This window comes from Arachis duranensis, chromosome 7, assembly GCF_000817695.3.
Source record: "Arachis duranensis cultivar V14167 chromosome 7, aradu.V14167.gnm2.J7QH, whole genome shotgun sequence".
Taxonomy (NCBI): Eukaryota; Viridiplantae; Streptophyta; class Magnoliopsida; order Fabales; family Fabaceae; genus Arachis; species Arachis duranensis.
This window is the reverse complement of record NC_029778.3, coordinates 72,627,667-72,645,937: the sequence shown is the minus strand read 5'-3', so window position 1 is coordinate 72,645,937 and position 18,271 is coordinate 72,627,667. Positions and strand designations below refer to the sequence as shown.

General features: G+C 32.6%; 3 protein-coding genes across 3 annotated transcripts in view; all 3 read right to left on the bottom strand.

The window, feature by feature from the left end:
- Positions 1-8,860: 8,860 nt before the first annotated feature.
- On the bottom strand, positions 8,861-15,609 carry LOC107459806 (pentatricopeptide repeat-containing protein At4g01400, mitochondrial-like). The gene is made up of 3 exons (XM_052252164.1): positions 15,106-15,609; positions 10,210-12,653; positions 8,861-9,198 (listed from the first exon to the last, which is right to left on the bottom strand). Exon 2 carries the CDS (start codon positions 12,324-12,326, stop codon positions 10,947-10,949), a length of 1,380 nt encoding a protein of 459 aa, XP_052108124.1. The 5' UTR covers positions 12,327-12,653; positions 15,106-15,609; the 3' UTR covers positions 8,861-9,198; positions 10,210-10,946.
- LOC107459434 (pentatricopeptide repeat-containing protein At3g14580, mitochondrial) lies at positions 13,129-16,612 on the bottom strand. The gene is made up of 3 exons (XM_016077666.1): positions 16,571-16,612; positions 13,233-13,755; positions 13,129-13,145 (listed from the first exon to the last, which is right to left on the bottom strand). The coding sequence occupies exons 1-3, from the start codon at positions 16,610-16,612 to the stop codon at positions 13,129-13,131; spliced, it is 582 nt and encodes a 193-aa protein (XP_015933152.1).
- The window catches only part of LOC110274232 (putative callose synthase 8), a 2,460-nt gene continuing 710 nt past the window's right edge, over positions 16,522-18,271 (bottom strand). The window contains exons 2-3 of the mRNA XM_021128306.2: positions 17,693-17,878; positions 16,522-17,111 (exon numbers count right to left, since the gene is read on the bottom strand). Coding sequence (XP_020983965.1) covers positions 16,875-17,111; positions 17,693-17,869 — 414 coding nt within the window. The 5' untranslated portion in view covers positions 17,870-17,878 and the 3' untranslated portion in view covers positions 16,522-16,874. The remainder of the gene's footprint in view (positions 17,112-17,692; positions 17,879-18,271) is intronic.

Here is an 18,271-nt window from a genome sequence, read left to right as displayed (position 1 = left end):
TTTATTTAATTATTTTTAATAAAAATAACATTTTTTTAAAACAAAATTTTAATATAATATAATAATTAATAAATAGTTAATTATTTAATTTTCAAAAATTCGGGATGTTATATTTTACTCTACTTATAAAAATTTTCGTCTTCGAAAATTGTTATATTGAAATATGTTCAAACTTAAATCAAAGAAAATAGAGCACACGAAAGGAAGTACAGCTAAACAGAGGTACATAGGGACAATAAGATTTGGTCGGGGAATAATTCAATCGCATCTTAAGGAGGGAATCTGAAACAAAGGATTCCAATGAAAATAATGAAAGAAGAGATGACATCAAGTCACAGAGCACAAATAAAGAGTTTACGTCGAAACATTCCCAAATCCCGTGATTCGCATTACTTGTGAACTTTATTTGCCTATGACAATCCGTTAGTGTTTTCGTATACACTAATAATTAGTATTAAGTTGGCCAGACCTAATACTATGAGAAATGCAACGATCGACTAACAGCAATAATCAATAGATAGTCATGCACCTGACACAGACACTCAGAGTATGCAGTGAAGCATAGTCAGTCCATCACTAAGGCTCTAACAGGAACGAACTACTCTGATACCATAATGTAATACCTTAGCTTTTAGCACCTCATGATCGAACCAAAGTGAGGCGTTACTGACCTGTTCTCCGTATTTGCTATTTAATACTGAGCCTTTAGTTCGACTTCGCGTTTCAACTTTTAAAAAAAATTCGAAAAATTTATTTTTATTAATTAAAATCATATATCAAAGATCCCCAAGCAATACCAGTCACGTAGTTATTAATAATAATAAACATAATACAAAGGAATCAAATTTAACTCATACAACTCATGTCCCTTTGTATAAAATAAAATCTTAACTAACAAAGGTGGGAGAATTCTAGAAAAGCGACTCAACACATAAACTTAACTCAAATAAGGCTAATAATCGCCCGCAGCTTCAAACTGAGTCCTCGAACCTGTGTCACTATAAGGGTGGAAGATTTTGGGGTGAGAACAAACCACGCGTTCTCAGTAGGGAATAAAAATGCCGTAAGAGTAATGAAATAAAATGCAAATAATTAACTTTACTCAATAAGCTTTTTGGCATTCTTAAATTAAAAACTTATAATTTAAAAAACAAAATTCCCTACCTCCGTTTGAAATCAAAATCAACTAAAGTTTCGGAAAAATTTTCTGATCGAGCTGTTGAAGAGGAAAGCATCAAAAATCATCTGTGCCTCCTTGAATTCCAGTTGGCCAAACCCAAGAAACAGGAAAGCTACGTCACCGTCAGTTTCAACTGGACAAAAATAACGCCAACATGTAGAAGAGGAAGATACGAATATTTCTACCGAATTAAATTTTTTTATTAGAGTTACAGATCTCAAGAAATTAAAGCTAGAAGCTCGGTGAAGTTTATGGTTTTCTTCATGCAGCTTCGGTCTCTCACTCTCACCGGTTTTATATATAAACTTATGCATAAAAGCCACGTTTTAAAATTTTTTCTTTGTTTGTTTCTTACCAAAACTAAATGATTAATAATAATAATAATAATAATAATAATAATAATAATAATAATAATAATAATAATAATCAATTTAATATTTTCTAATCAAAATATATATTTTTGATAAATAATTTAAATTTAATAAAATAAATAATATTTAATTATTTTTGTTAAAAATAATTTTTTTAATTATATCTCAATATAATATAATAATTAATAAATAGTTAATTATTTAATTTTCAAAAATTTGAGGTCTTACATCTTATCTTACTTATAAAAATTTTCGTCCTCAAAAATTGTTATATTGAAATAAGTTCAAACTTAAATCGAAGAAAATAGGGCACACGAAGGGAAATACAGCTAAACAGAGGTATATAGGGACAATAAGGTTTGGTCGGGGAATAATTCAATCGCATTTTAAGGAGGGAATCCGAAACAAAAAATTTCAATGAAAATAATGAAAGAAGAGATGACATCAAGTCACAGAGCACAAATAAAGAGTTTACGTCGAAACATTCCCAAATCCCGTGATTTGCATTACCTATGAACTTTATTTGCCTATGTCAATTCGTTAGTATTTTCGTATACACCAATTATCAGTATTAAGTTGGCCAGACCTAATACTATGAGAAATGCAACGATCGATTAACACCAATAATCAATAGACAGTCATGCATCTGGCACAGACACTCAGAGTATGCAGTGAAGCATAGTCAGTCCATCCCTAAGGCTCTAACAGGAACGAACTGCTCTGATACCATAATGTAATACCCTAACTTTTAGCACGTCATGATTGTATCAAAAGTGAGGCGTTACTGACCTGTTCTCCGTATTTACTATTTAATACTGAGCCTTTAGTTCGACTTCGCATTTCAATTTTTAAGAAAAAGTCGAAAAGTTTAGTTTTTATTAATTAAAATCATATATCAAAGATCTCCAAGCAATATCTGACACGTATTTATTAATAATAATAAACATAATACAAAGGAATCAATTTTAACTCAGATATAACTCATGTCCCTCTGTATAAAATAAAATCTTAACTAACAAAGGCGAGAGAATTCTAGAAAAGCAACTCAACACATAAACTTAACTCAAATAAGGCTAATAATCGCCCGCAGCTTCAAAATGAGTCCTCGAACCTGTGTCACTGTAAGGGTGAAAGATTTTGGGGTGAGAACAAACCACGCGTTCTCAGTGGAGAATGAAAATGCCGTAAGAGTAATGAAATAAAATGCAAATAATTAACTTTACTCAATAAGTTTTTTGGTATTCTTAAATTAAAAACTTATAATTTAAAAAATGAAATCTTCTACCTCCGTATGAAATCAAAATCATTGAAATTTTCAAAAAAACTTTTTGATCGAGCTGTTGAAAAAGAAAGCATCAAAAATCATCTGTGCCTCCTTGAACTCCGTTGGCCAAATCTAAGGGACAGTGGAGCTACGTCACTGTCAATTTCAACCAGACAAATATAATGTCAATATATAGAAGAGGAAGATACAAACACTTTTATCGAATTAGATTTTTTATTAGAGTTACAGATCTTAAGAAATTAAAGCTAGAAGCTCGGTGAGGTTTATGGTTTTCTTCATGCATCTTCGGTCTCTCACATATTCCTTCATGCCTCGTTCATGTATATGCACATATATATACACATATGCTTATTCATATATATATGAATGGTTATGATTAAATTAATACAAATAAAATGTGATCCACGGTAAGATATATATATCAAGTTTTCATTTCTTTTCCTTTAGTTTCCTAGTGGTTCGGCCTTTAAATTAATAGAATAAGTCATAATTAAATTAAATTTCAATAATTATAAGTTTTATTTAATTATTTTTTATAAAAATAACTTTTTTTTAAAACAAAATTTTAATATAGTATAATAATTAATAAATAGTTAATTATTTAATTTTTAAAAATTCGGGGTGTTATATCCTAGCCTACTTATAAAAATTTTCGTCCTCCAAAATTGTTATATTGAAATAAGTTCAAACTTAAATCAAAGAAAATAAGGCACACAAAGGGAAGTACAGCTAAATAGGGATATATAGAGACAATAAAGTTTGGTCGGGGAATAATTTAATCGCATTTTAAGGAGGGAATCCGAAACAAAGATTCTGATAAAAATAATAAAAGAAGAGATGACATCAAGTCACAGAGCACAAATAAAGAGTTTAGGTCGAAACATTCCTAAACCCCGTGATTCGCATTACCTATGAACTTTATTTGCCTATGACAATCTGTTAGTGTTTTCGTATACACCAATATTCAGTATTAAGTTGGCCAGACATAATACTATGAGAAATACAACGATCGACTAACAGCAATAATCAATAGACAGTCATACATCTGACACAAACACTCAGAGTATGCAGTGAAGCATAGTCAGTCCATTCTTAATGCTCTAATAGGAACGAACTGCTCTGATACCATAACGTAATACCCTAACTTTTAGCATGTCGTGATGGTACAAAAAATGAGGCGTTACTGACCTGTTCTCTGTATTTATTATTTAATACTGAGCCTTTAGTTCGACTTCGCGTTTCAATTTTTAAGAAAAAGTCGAAAAGTTTAGTTTTTATTAATTAAAATCATATATCAAAGATTCCCAAGCAATACCAGTCACGTAGTTATTAATAATAATAAACATAATATAAAGGAATCAAATTTAACTCTGAAACAATTCCTGTCTCTCTGTATAAAATAAAATCTTAACTAACAAAGGCGAGAGAATTCTAGAAAAGCGACTCAACACATAAACTTAACTTAAATAAGGCTAATAATCCCCCGCAGCTTTAAACTGAGTCCTCGAACCTGTGTCACTGTAAGAGTGGAAGATTTTGGGGTGAGAACAAACCACGCATTCTCAGTAGGAAATGGAAATGCCGTAAGAGTAATGAAATAAAATACAAATAATTAACCTTACTCAATAAGCTTTTTGGCATTCTTAAATTAAAAACTTATAATTTAAAAAATGAAATCCCCTACCTCCGTATGAAATGAAAATCAACGAAAGTTTTGGAAAAACTTTTTGACCGAGCTGTTGAAGAGGAAAGCATCAAAAATCATTTGTGCCTCCTTGAATTCCAGTTGGCCAAACCTAAGGAACAGAAAAGCTACGTCACCGTCAGTTTCAATCGAACAAAAATAATGCAAACATATAAGAAAAGAAGATACGAATATTTTTATCGAATTAAATTTTTTATTAGAATTATAGATCTCAAGAAATTAAAGCTAGAAGCACGGTAAGGTTTATGATTTTCTTCATGCAGCTTCGGTCTCTCACTCTCACCGTTAGTGAAAGTAAAAATGGAAGCAAAGGAAGCTGGATGATGATGATTAAATGTGATATTAGATTAAGTATCCTAGTTTTTCATATATATATATATACACATGTGTATATTCCTTCATGCCACGTTCATATATATGCACATATATATACACATATGGTTATTCATATATATATTATTTTTAATAAAAAATAATTTTTTTAAAAACAAAATTTTAATATAATATAATAAGTAATAAATAGTTAATTATTTAATTTTTAAAAAATTGGGGTGTTATACACATCATCAGCATCATCATCATCACTCCACTCTTTATCTGAGTTTGGGGGGTTTTCAATTCTTCAGTAAGAGTCGTTTCTATCAAAATCATCGTGAATTAGATCATATGCATCATAAGATTTTTGGTTATTTTTTGTTGCCCAGCACTTACACCCAATCTACTTCTTCATCATAATTCTCCACAACCATATCGTCATCTTCCTCTAATTATTGTTAAAACATACCAGTTTGATCTGCGCTTTAATTATTGTTAAAATCAATGAGCATTATTTTCAATCTTTAAGTAGAAAAACAAATAAGAGAAAGTCATTATCCTATCTAAAAAAAAGAAAAAAGAATAAAAGGGCAAAGATTTTTCACAACTGATTGCCAAAGTAGAACAAAGAAGTTAAAATCTTCACTCAATCAATTACATAACTAACAGTTACAAGTATCTGAATACATATATAATTGTTTCCAGGCCAAAATGGTGTGACATGGTTTCAATTTTTTTAGCCACCCGCTGATTAGATATAACACCACAATACTCAAAATGCACTAAAATATTGAATAAGATCATCTACAACACCTCCAAGCCATAATACTAATGTCAATGTCTAAGAAAAATCAAGTAGTTCAGTTCATGATTATCACTTAATTTCAGATGTATAATAAAACACTCATAGTTGTCATTGATGCAAACAATGCTCAGCGCAGAAAATACTTTATTTTTACAAGAAATTATCCAATCAACAATTAAATTAAAATGAAGTATGAAGGAGTAAAATTGTTATTTTAAAATGGAATATGAAGAATCAAAGACTGCTCAAACGGACAAAGAATTGAACGATTCAGTTTATCACAGCCACATACATGCAAAAAAATTAAACCTTAACATACAAAAACTCTATCATCATCAACAACTATAATCAACCACATTCTCCCAAAGTTTCACTGATGAAGTAGAGTGAAAAAATTGAAAAACAACCCACAACCAACATTTTGAGAAAAAAAGAGCATGGTAGTTGAGAGCAACGATTTTGTTACTAAGTTGTTTTTCAAGAGATGATGACTCCTAGGTAATTAATCTTCACAATGGGGAAAGAGGAGGAAGAGAAAGGGTCAATTGGGTTTCACTTTTGAAGTGGTTAATGTTTGGGTTTTTATTTAACCCCTTTCTCATGTCAATGACGTCGTTTCTAAATATTTCAGTGCCAACAATAAAACGACATCGTTTTGAGACTGCCAAGTGTCATTTAAAATTGCCAGGTCAGCTCTCCGGTGACGAAAAACTATATAAGGGCCAATTTGAGGCGCGAGTCAAAATTTTAGAGTACAATTAGAGTCAATTAAAACCTTGAAAGCTAAATTGAGTCGGGAGTCAAATTTTAGGGGCCAATTTGAGTATTAACTCGAGCGTGTCATATTAGAAATTAGGTCGTTATAGGAAGCAATTTGAAAAAGAAGCTGTCTGGCAGCTCACGCAAACGAGATTCTTGCGCAAATGACATTTACAGACACACGACGACAATCTCGTATTCGCGAGCTTTTCTCACGTGTGCGAGGTTAGATTACGTGTCTTAATTAATGAAGCATGTGTATTTACGATTTGGGCTTCCCAAGGCTCCCAACAGCTGCGAGACGATATTTTGAAGCCAAAATTTGGAAAAGGAGACTATACTATAATACACATATTTAGTTTTTTTTTTTCTTTTTTTAGGGTTTGGACCTTGAATTCTAAAGAGCTTTTCTATTTAAAATTCAAAGGTTTTTTTATGAATTTATCTCTTATTTTTATGTTTTAGTTTGTTTAATTATAATTCTTTATTTATAATTTCTTGTTTTTTTATTCTAGTATTTTAGAGTTTTTTTTTACTTCCTTTAGTTTGCGATTTTAGTTTATGAATCCTAGTTGAATTCTCAATTTTCTTTAATGAATTTGATATTTTATACTTTATTCTTACTTACTTGAGTTGTTATTAATTTCTTGCATTGGTAGTTATAATTTTTACTATTCTTGCAATTTATGAAATTTTATTTACATGTAAACTAAGTGTTTGATGAAATGTCTCACTTAGTTATAAAGTAGATTTTACATTCTTAACTTGAGTTGAGAAATTGGATGACTTTGAGTCATTAATACCCAAGTTGATTGATAATTTAAAAATATTAATTAACTTTGTTTCTACTAACGCTAATCATTTACTAATTCAATTAGTAAGTTGGTTAAAATTTGTGGATTAGAGTTAATTAAACCTAATTGATTCTTCTCAATTTGTAGGAATTGATGACTTGGATTTGCTCTTTGTAATTATCATGTTATTGTTAGTGACAAGAATAATAATCTTAGACCTTTAACCCTTGCTAAGATCTTTTAAAACTTGAATTTACTTTCTTCTCCTCTAGTTAATTGCCTTGATTCTATTTTAGTTTAAACTCTTTGCCATTTAATTTTTAATTGTGTTTTTACCTTCTTGCTATTTATATTTTCATTAATTGCGAACAAATTCTCAATCTCTCATAGCGAATGATAATGCACTCAATTATAAATTTAAGAAAAAATAATTCGAAATTAAACTCTCGGTTATTGTTTTGAACTTTGTGACACTTTTTACTAAATTTTAAAAATGTTAAATTCTAATTTATTACTAAATTTTAAGAATGTTAAATTCTAATTTAGACTTACACCGAATCTTAAGTTTTAAATTTGTGATTTTTCTTAAATTGGTACTTAAGACTCGTCACTCACTACTTCTCTCTTTGGAACGTCATTTTTCTAGTGTAGTTGTGCCTAATTGTGTTTTCTTCTATTTTGAAAAGTAAGGCAATAAGGATGAATTCAAATACAGAAGAAAAAAGATTAAGAGTTAAATGAAGGACATTTTAAAAATTTCACAATTTTGCGCCTTTAAAGCCACATTACACACAAATAAATGACATCAGTATCAGGAGTATATTTAAAAATAATAAAATTGATACAAATTAAATATTAAAAGTAATTTTTAAATTTTTGACAAATATTAGTAAAAAAAATATATTTTATCCAAAAACATATTTGATTCAATTATTTACCTTTTTAAAAATATATTAAATAAATGGCACTACCATCAGTTAATAAATAATTAAACTACCGATATATTATTTTCTAATGAGTATTCAGCATACTTTTAGGTTGTGTTTAGAAGAAAGACTGAGACTGAAAGATTGAGATTGAGAGACAGAGACTAAGACTAAATTAAATTTCTGTATTATGTTTAGTGTAAAATGTACTTAACTAAGTTATGTCTCAGTATTATACTATTATGTTTAATTTAAAATAAATATCAAAATTGATGGATAGATTGTAATTGAAAAGTTAAATAAAGATATTTTTGATAAAAAATATTATTAAAATTTCAATCTGTCTCCAAAATTTTAATTTTTTATGTCTACTTTTTGGAGATACTAAAGAGACTGAAATATTAAAAACAGAGATTGAAATTTTAGTTGCTTTTGATCATCAAACACAATATTAAATCTTAATCCCCTAATCTCAATCTCAAGTTTTTTTAATCAAACGCTACCGTAGAGACTAGATACTGAATTCAAAGCTGAAAGTTGTATTAAGAAAAGAAATCTACTTATAATTGTAAGCCCACTAATTTGATTAGTATAATAGTTAAATGGAAAATTTTTCAGTGCGGATGATGAAAATAAGCATGTGATGTTGACTCTGTGTTAACTTGGGGACTGTGACGCGTGTATATTGCATGTGGCACATCAAAGAAATTTATCCAAATCTCAGAATAAAAAAATTTATTCAGTTCAAGAAATTTACCCAAATCTCAGAATCATAAAATTACAAGAATAAAAGGGTTTGAACTAAAGAATAACACATTACACAACGGACTAAGAGAGCTAATGAGGTCAGGCCAACTTCAGTCTCAAAAGTTTAACCTATTAATAACCTACAATAAACTTTTTGGATCAACGCATATGGACATTGGTAAAAGATCTAATTTTGTCTGGTTCTTTAAAAAATTATTCAAAGTCAAACTCAAGTAGTTATTGTTGCCACTGATGATATGATTTTTGCATATACCCGACCATCCTCTCTTCTCGAATTTTTGTTTCAATGCCTACCATCAAGAAAGAAGTTTTGATCAGACAATGATTATCTCAACCAAGTTCACTAATAGGAGGACTTAAAAAATCCTCCTCAAAGACAAGTTCATCATAATTAATTAGACATGTTATTAGAGAAGGAAAATTCACAGCAAAACAAGAGAACAAATACTACTCTCCAGCAACAGGATTTAATAATAATTTTGACCAAATAGACTATTCATCAATATTCTAAATGAAGACTATAAAAATGTGTTATGCAGATTGCTTAAAACTTATTGTTACAAAGTGCGTCTGTTTTGCTTATCCAAAATTGAAAAATCAGGAGGAAAACAATAGCGTAAATTAAAACCCATATACTACATCAATTAGGCTAATCTCAAGAAGAATATGAACATAGATTCAAATTTCATAATAAGTAAGAACATTGAAGATATTGTTCCAAAAGGCAGTTATTCTTATTCATTAAGAAAGGAAAACAATAATAGTAATTTGAAAATATTAATTAATTGCATCATGTAATCTTAAGTGCTAGAATTTATAAATAACTAAAACCAAAATAGCTTTAAAACGGAGACTATGCTCGGCCCACGGATCGAGATCGACAGAGGTACTACCACTACTACCAAGTTCGATCCCCCGTTCCGCCCGCGTGCTCTCACTGTCAGGGGAAGATGCATGTCTTCGGGTGGGATCGAGGGTAGTTCATTTTATTGTCTCTGTTCTTGTTCTTAGCTTAGACAAGTGTTGCTGGTTTTGTAATCATGTGTGGGGTTGTTTATAGAATATATGAAGTTTTGTCTCTAATGGGTAAATACAAAAATAAATTAGGATAATTCTGTAAATATTTAAGGCAGCTCCATCAAATGTAACTCTCATAAAAATATGCATCAAATACTTTGTCCTCGTAATCGTAAGTATATCACATGGATATATATGATTCTTGTAATCTTTTCATTATTGACACTATTTCCACAAACACTGGTGATAAATGAGGGAGGAAAAGAAAAAGAATAACTACTGACCTCTACTAAGTAGTTAAGTCTATAAAGTTGGTCCATCTCCTCTGGCTCTTTCTTATGCATCATTTCTGACTTCCCTGAACTTCAAAACATGTATTCGATCAACCTGAATCCCTGGAATTCCAAATGCTGGTCCGTTCTTCCATTCCTAAGGAATTGAAGTTGCCGTGAGGTGTGACATCCAAATTCCAAAGAGCCCATAAATTGTTTTCCATAACAAAAACAATTTCCAATTTCCATGGAACTTCCATGTTAAGGCATTTTTAGAACTGTCCATTGTTACAAGTTCTAGCTCCGGCAAACACCAATGTCACATGAGCAGAATCTGCCTATTTCAGCCACTCCAGTAGTCCAGTGTCCATGGGAACACCTTCACTGATGCAAGTAGGCCCATCAATCAAATTACGCTAGTCAAGAAGACAAGAACATCTGCCTTGAGCCACATTGTCCTCTGCAGCACCTTGTGGCCTTTCCAAAGTGCTCACTCCTCATGTTGCATGCTGGGGCACCCTTACTGAGGACAGCCTGTCCTAAGACGTCCAAATGTCTCCCTCTCATGATTCTGAAATTGCCTTTGCTAATCTGAAGGCCACCAATCTAACTACATTTTGTTCTGCATTATAATGAGTTCATGCATCTTTGCAATTAAATCATTAGCGTGTCTGCATTCCACAGATAGAGTTTAAACCCATTTTCAACTGAAAATGAAGCTGATCCAACATGGGGGACAAAAACCTGCATTAAGATGCTCTTGGATTGGCTCGTATCTTCCGAATTAAGTAGTTCTCCAAACCAATGCCAGCATCCACTATTCTAGTATGACCTGTTATTTCAATCTTGAGAACTTGCTCCAAAACATCTCTGCTCCTCACACCATCGTCCACTTCACATATTAAAGGTATTATGATCGCCCAGGTATCCATATGAGGAGCTTCCCCATGCTCAAGCGATTTGGTCAGAACTCCACAAGCTTCCTCAATCTTACCAACATTGCAAAAACCCTTTACTAGGCCATGAATAACAGCAAAATGCAGAGAAAAACCTTTAGACAGCATCTCCTTCATGTAGTTATTTGCCTCATCAAGCATTCCTTTGTCACATAACCCACCAACCAAAGTTCGATATGACACAACATTAGGCAAGCACCCATTGTTCTGCATATCAGCAATAACTTTACAGGCATCATGGGCACGCCCTTCCCTGCAGAACCCCGATATAACAGTATTATAATGAACTATGTCAGGATTGCACCCTTTGATCTTCATCCTACAAAGAAGCTTGTAAGCTTCTCTAAGCTTCTTCTTCCTACACAAACTGTTCAACAAAGTGGTGTAAGTCAAAGAGTCGGGAACAAACCCTTTGTTCAACATATCCTCCAACAAATCCACAGCTCCATTCACTTGACTCTTCCTACACATCGCCTGCATCAGAATCCGATAAGACTTGATATCAGGAACAATATCTCTCTTAAACATTTTGTTGAACAGGTGGTAGGCAATGCTAATATCTCCATTCAAACAAAAAGCCCGCATGAGAATATTGTAGGACTGAGTATTGGGTGACACACCGTGCCTATGAGCATCCCTGAAGAGATCGAATGCAGGTCGAACAAAGTTGCGGTGGGATACAAGAATCTCAAGAATGCGGTTGAGGTGTTTGGGCAAAGGCTTGAAACCGTATTGAAGCATAGTGTAGAAGGTTTTGAGGACCTTATCGGGTAAATCAGCTTCGCCATAGACTCTGATCAAGTAGGAGAACAGGGTCGGAGTGATTGGGTAGGATTCAGATTTGAGGCGACGAACAAGGTCATCGACAAGGGAGAATTGCCTGGTGCGGCCCAATTTGAGGATGAGAATGAGGTAGGTAGAGTAAGAATGGCGAAAGTTGGGATGGCGAGAGGCGCATTCGAAGATTTCTTTGGCGAGAAGAGGGTCCGATTGGGAAGCTATGAGCTTCTGGACTCTAGATGGAGACCCAATTAGGGAATTGGAGCGAGAAGAATAGAAAGATTGTTGGTTGGGGTTTTGTGAGAAATTGAAGGAGATGATGTGATGGAAAGACAGGGTGATTAGGGTTTCGGTGGAGCGGAGAAATGATCTGTGCAGACTCGGTGAGGTCATGGTGGTGGCTCAAGAAGGTGAGCAGGCGAGGGCAAGTCAATGCTAATTGTGGGTGTCGTATATTAGTGCTTAGTGTCCTTTGTTTCTGTTGAGGAGATATGGACACTGTGGGTGTTCGCAGCGCGGTTTGGTTTGGTTTTTAAGGAAAAAAATATTCGATCCAATTGTAAAAAAAAAAATTATTGGTTTGGTTTGGTTTGATTTTTTTCGAGGCCAACCAAACTGAATTGAAATTGATTGATTTGATTCAATTTTTCGGTTTTTCACCATGACCTTCATCAACTCCACCTTCTGTTTCACCAATGCTGTCACTTTACTATTATCAAACTGCAGAAATATCACAAAAAAATACAATAAGAATAGAGAACACTAAACTAAAATTAGAACTGCACAAATTAAAATTAGAACACTAAAATTAAAACAGCATAATTTGAAACATCAAACCACAAATTAAAATTAAATAATTGAAAAACAGCAACCAAAAAAGTTAAGTTAAATGAGAGAACGTTGATAGTGTTTCTTCGACCCTGTTTAATAGAAGACTTTAACATTCAACAAAACATGATTTGCTTTGATTAGTGTCACTAACAAATAACAACGTACTAACACAATCACAATTAAAAAAATAATTATCAAAACCAAACCAACAATCGATCCAGTTAGAGTACTTGGTTAATGGGTTACTGATTCTACCATTAGATAACTGGTTAAGCCGGTCATATTTTTAAATAATTATATATGATTTTTTTTCTCATAATAAGTTATTTTTATTTTATTGCTTTTAACATTGAATACCACTGAACTACTTTAGATGTCTACCTGATCAACAAAGTATATAAACTAAAGAGTGCATATAAATGTTAACAAGATTTTTAAATCAATATCTTAGAGCCAGACAAAAAATACAAGAGATCTGCTTCCACATCCCCATCTTTGGCACAAAACCCTGCTTCATCATCTGCCTTACAGCCCAATGGACCTCCCCAATGACACCCCTCTCACACATACCCTTCACAAGAACTTTATAAGACACGAAACTAGGGCCAAACCCCATCAACACCATTCTCTCCATGATCTCTTTGGCTTCCTCAAATCTCTCATTATCAAGCAACCCATATGCCACATCTTGATAAGACCCTCCATTGGGATCACATCCTTTTTCCATCATCAATCTCTCCAACACCTTTGCCTCGTCAACCCTCCCTTGCTTCCTCAACCCCGAAATCAGCACATTAAAAACCATGATGTCAGCACCAACCCCACAATTTTCCATTCTCTCCAACAACTCAAAAGCACCATCCAAATCCCCTTTTCCGCACAATCCATGCATCAAAGTAGCGAAAGTCCTCACATTGGGCTCACACCCTAGTTGGGAAAATTCATCAAATACCTTGAAGGCATCCTCCAATTCGCCACAACCACACAACCCCTTGATCAAGAATCAAAATTAGACGTTCACATATAATTCTTTTTAGGTTTTGCTAGATGGTAATTAACTTTTCTTTAATCAAGAATCAAAGAACCCAGTCAATAAAACAAAACAGAAGAAATGTTAAAAGAAGAAAAAAATAAAAGCAAAACAGGAAACCGATTTTTATTCAAGCAAGTAATACTTACCTTTTTTTGTCTCCACTCTTAAAATTTAACATTCACTATATGATGGAAAAATCCAATTTCTTAACAAAATCGTTTTACTCCATAAAAAAAATCATCATTTAGGGTGAAAATGCAAACATCTTTTATAATATGACTTTTATGCAAGGTTCTAAAAACCAAACTGGTCATCATACCGCTCGAGCTACTGATTCATCGGTTTAGAGGTTTAATCGGTTCAACCGTAGTTCAACTGAAATAACTAAATTATAATAAAATAACATATCAAATTATAAATAAATATATAAATATATTCTGATATAAATCTTAAATATATACAAATTAAAAGTATAATTCCAATTAAAATCTCATAATCACATTTAAATACAACACATGAGTCAAATATAAAAAAACAAATATCAAAGGTCAAAATTTATATACGTATAGAAGTTATAATATTCATTGAATTAACCAAATCAATAATAAATATTCGATCATCTCCTTATCTAGTTAATTGAGTTAATTCAATTCATCTATTTCTTCATTAAAAACAAAGATGACAAATTTATTTCTTCTAAAACAAAAGATTGATCATAATGAACAAATAGAAACTCGGAACAACTTATAACAAAATTTTCAGCCTAATTTTAATAAAGATTAACAAGATTTTCAGCTGATCACAATTTTAACAAAATTTCAGCACAATTTTAATAATGATTAACAATCTTTTTCCAAAAATTAACCAAAAAAAACCCAAACTAATCATTCAATGATTCAATCAACAGAAAAAATACAGAATATAGAGTAGTGAACAGCACTGGAGCATAGCTAATCATTCAATGATTCAAGTTATGGAAGGAAAAGCTCTACGATGGTTCAATCATCGCTAACAACCAGATATGCTTTCAATCTTGCCAGAATCAAGCAACAATTCAGCAATCATCAACCACAATTTCAGATCTAAAATCAGTAACAACAGAAATTATATGATTGCAAATTAGTAATTACAATGAAGCAGCAACACAAATCCGGCAACAGAACCAACTGCAACAACTAAAAAACTTCATGCCAACAATAACTTCAGAATCACAACAATAAGTTCAGAATCCAATTTTAGAACACAAACTCGGCTCAGAATCTTAAAAATTAACTAGAAAGTAAAGATGAAACTGAAGAAGTGGCCTACCGGTGAGACGCCGAGGGAGGAACGGCGGTGACAGAGTGAGCTCGGAGGGACACGGCGCTGACAGTGACCTCGTCGAGATAGAGAGAGAGCTTGAAGAGAGAGATGCCGGGAACAGAGCTCGTTACGGCGAGGAGACGACAGCCAAGCAGAGATTCCACCGCGAGGAGAAGAGGGTGAGTGTTCGGCGACGGCACCCTCTATCAGTCACAATTCCGGCGGCGACGGCGAGCTCTGGCCGAGGAGAGGAGTTCGGCGATGGTAGGAGCTGCTGCCTGCTGCTTGGTGGCTCTCTGATGAGTGTTGATGAGTTGATGAATCGCGGGACTGGGGTGGCCTTTAGGGTTAACGGGTTCAGAGAGGGTAAGTGAGTGAGTGGAGGCTAGGGTTGCCGTAATGCCGTTTGAGTCTTTGGAGTTTGGAGGCTAGGGTTGCTTTTTGATTCAGGAAGGGGGCTGGAAGGAGGAGTGACGTCAGTGAGGTCGTGAAGGTGCTGCAGTTTTGTCAAGAGTTTCTTTGAAGTTTGAAACAAAACGGCGCGGTTTGGAGAAATTTTTGAAAACCGAACGAGTTTCGGTTCGATTTGACCGACCGATTTTTGTCAGATTCAACGGTTCAACAATAATTTCTAAATTTGGTGGTTATGATTTCTGTTATGAAATAGATAATTAAGAAAGATATAATAAATATAAAATAAATAAGTATAAATAGAAAATTCTACTATTAATATTTACTAATATAATTATTTAACTATAATAGAAGTAATTTATATATATACTAGTATATTGCCACTTAAAACCTAAGAAAAAAATAAGAAAGGGAGAGAGTTTTATATGGTAGGAAAAGAGAGGAGAATATTTGTTGGTGGAAACTCATGTGCAGTCAACGTCACGTAAAGTTGATAGTTGAAAGCCGTTAGATGAAAATTTAGTCAAATCAGTCAAATTATCTAACCGCTCTCAGTTATCAACTTTAGGTGAAGTCGACTGCACCTGAATTTCCACCATATATTTATTATTGTTATTGTTGTATATTGCCTGAGGATTCGTTCTCTATTTATACATGTAAAAATTCAAATATTCAAACTTCATTAATTTTCGATTTGTATTTAGAAATTAAATTTTGAAAAGCTCAGCCGCCCATATTAATAGACATCCATTATTATCATAACAATTTTTAATTAAACTGCAAATTTTGTCGGTTCACAGTTCAACCAATCCGACCGAACAATTTGAACCAATTTTTAGAATTTTGCTTTTATGTCATAAGATTTTTACAGTAAGAAATATACTATAAATAAAGGACATAATTTTCAGTTATAATACTCTACTAATATTTTTTAATTAAAAATTCTTGAGCCTGGTAATTTTAGTAATTGTGACTAGCACGAATATTAAATTATTTTTAATGGTAAAATAATTTCATAAAAGAGGTAATAGATTATTTTTTTGATGTTATTAGAAATAACAATGGAGTCAGTTGGAGGCCTACTCAATGCTGCTTCGTACATTTATATCCCATTGTATACTTGTCAATAAAATTCTTAATTCTATATTCTAACTCTACCTACATGAAACCTATCCAGTCTATTACAAGATGAGAATCAAACAACTCTTTCTACATTTATGAATTTGATTTGTCTAATTGTATCACATGAATATGCAGCTGTACATACTATAATAACCGATATCTAATTCCTATATTTATCCTATAGAATCTTATGATATGACTTGTCTATACAAAAATCAAGTACAAAGAATCAAGAATGAGGATCAAGGTCTATGCTTCTTCTTTTTCACAGCAAGAATTGGTTGTATTTGCAAGTGCCTTTTGAATGCCTCATTGAAGAGGATACGAGCATGGAAGGCTTTGATGATTGGTAGCCAAGCAAGAATAGCAATAGGTCCAAATAGAACAATCCCCATTCCATAATCAAATTCTCTAGCAAGTGCACGGGTGAAATGCCACACCCCAGTGTGCTCTATCTTTGGCCTCACAGCTTGTGCAATCTGTAATAGAAAGAAGTGTCATATCACTTAGATTAATGGTGTATTTGGAAAAGCCGAAAAAATTGAACTTATTTTAATAGTAAGTACTTATATGTATAATTGCTCTTTTTTATAGTTAATCATGAAAAGTGATTTTAAATTTATTTTATTTTATTTTATTTTCTTTTTGAGATCTTCCAAGTTTTTATGTACTAATGCTACTTTTACAACTCTCCCAAATAACTCTTCCAACTACTAATGGCATGGCTCACATGAGGTAATAAGTTCTCAGAAGAATTGTTAGTTTAGATTGTAGAAATAATAAAACTGATTTTCATATGGTAAATCACTAAATAATATATGAAATTTGAAGTTACAAAAAGCTTTAATGAAATGAATGTCCAAGTTTTAGTTTAAGCTTCTTTCTTCTTTCTTCCCCTCTCACCAAAACAAAAACAGCTTAAATTATGGGGAAAAGGGCTTTTACCAGCTTTTATTATGGAAGAAAACGTCTATTTTATCAAGTTTTCAAAGTTTTTAATCTATGGAAGAAAATGTATCCAAGTGCAAACAATCAAAATGTTGCTCAAACAAAAAGTTACCTGTATCAAGCCCCATGCAGTTGGCATGAATGCCAGACAGCATACAAAAATGTCCATCAATGAGAGTTCACATATAACCGAAAGAATGATGATGATGGCAATAACTGCCACAAACAAGAATGCCTTGAAAAATCTGAATCCAAGCTGATAATTAGCACTAAATAGTTGCCTTCCCATGTTCACGGCCTGCATGGATGTTTAAAATCAAAATATGGAGTTAATAACAAGCAATGGCACACTAGCCACTAGCCCACTACTATATAGAAGAAACATTATTTCGCTTATAAGCTTGAATAGCTACTACATAGTTCACAAACCATCAAAATTAAATCTAAATCTTTTTAGTGATTTATTCTGTTTACTGGTGCTTGCACCTCCATAGACTAATTAAACCACCACCTGATATAAGAAATTAAGGCTCTACTATCTTTTCCAAATCTGGTTCTGTACTATTGTTGAATAAGTTCTATGAAAGCTACGTAGCATGGATACTAACATAGATAGGGGGGATGACATGACGCCGGATATCGCTCGGAAACACTAATTTCAATTTTTTTGAGATATGGAAACATGATATAT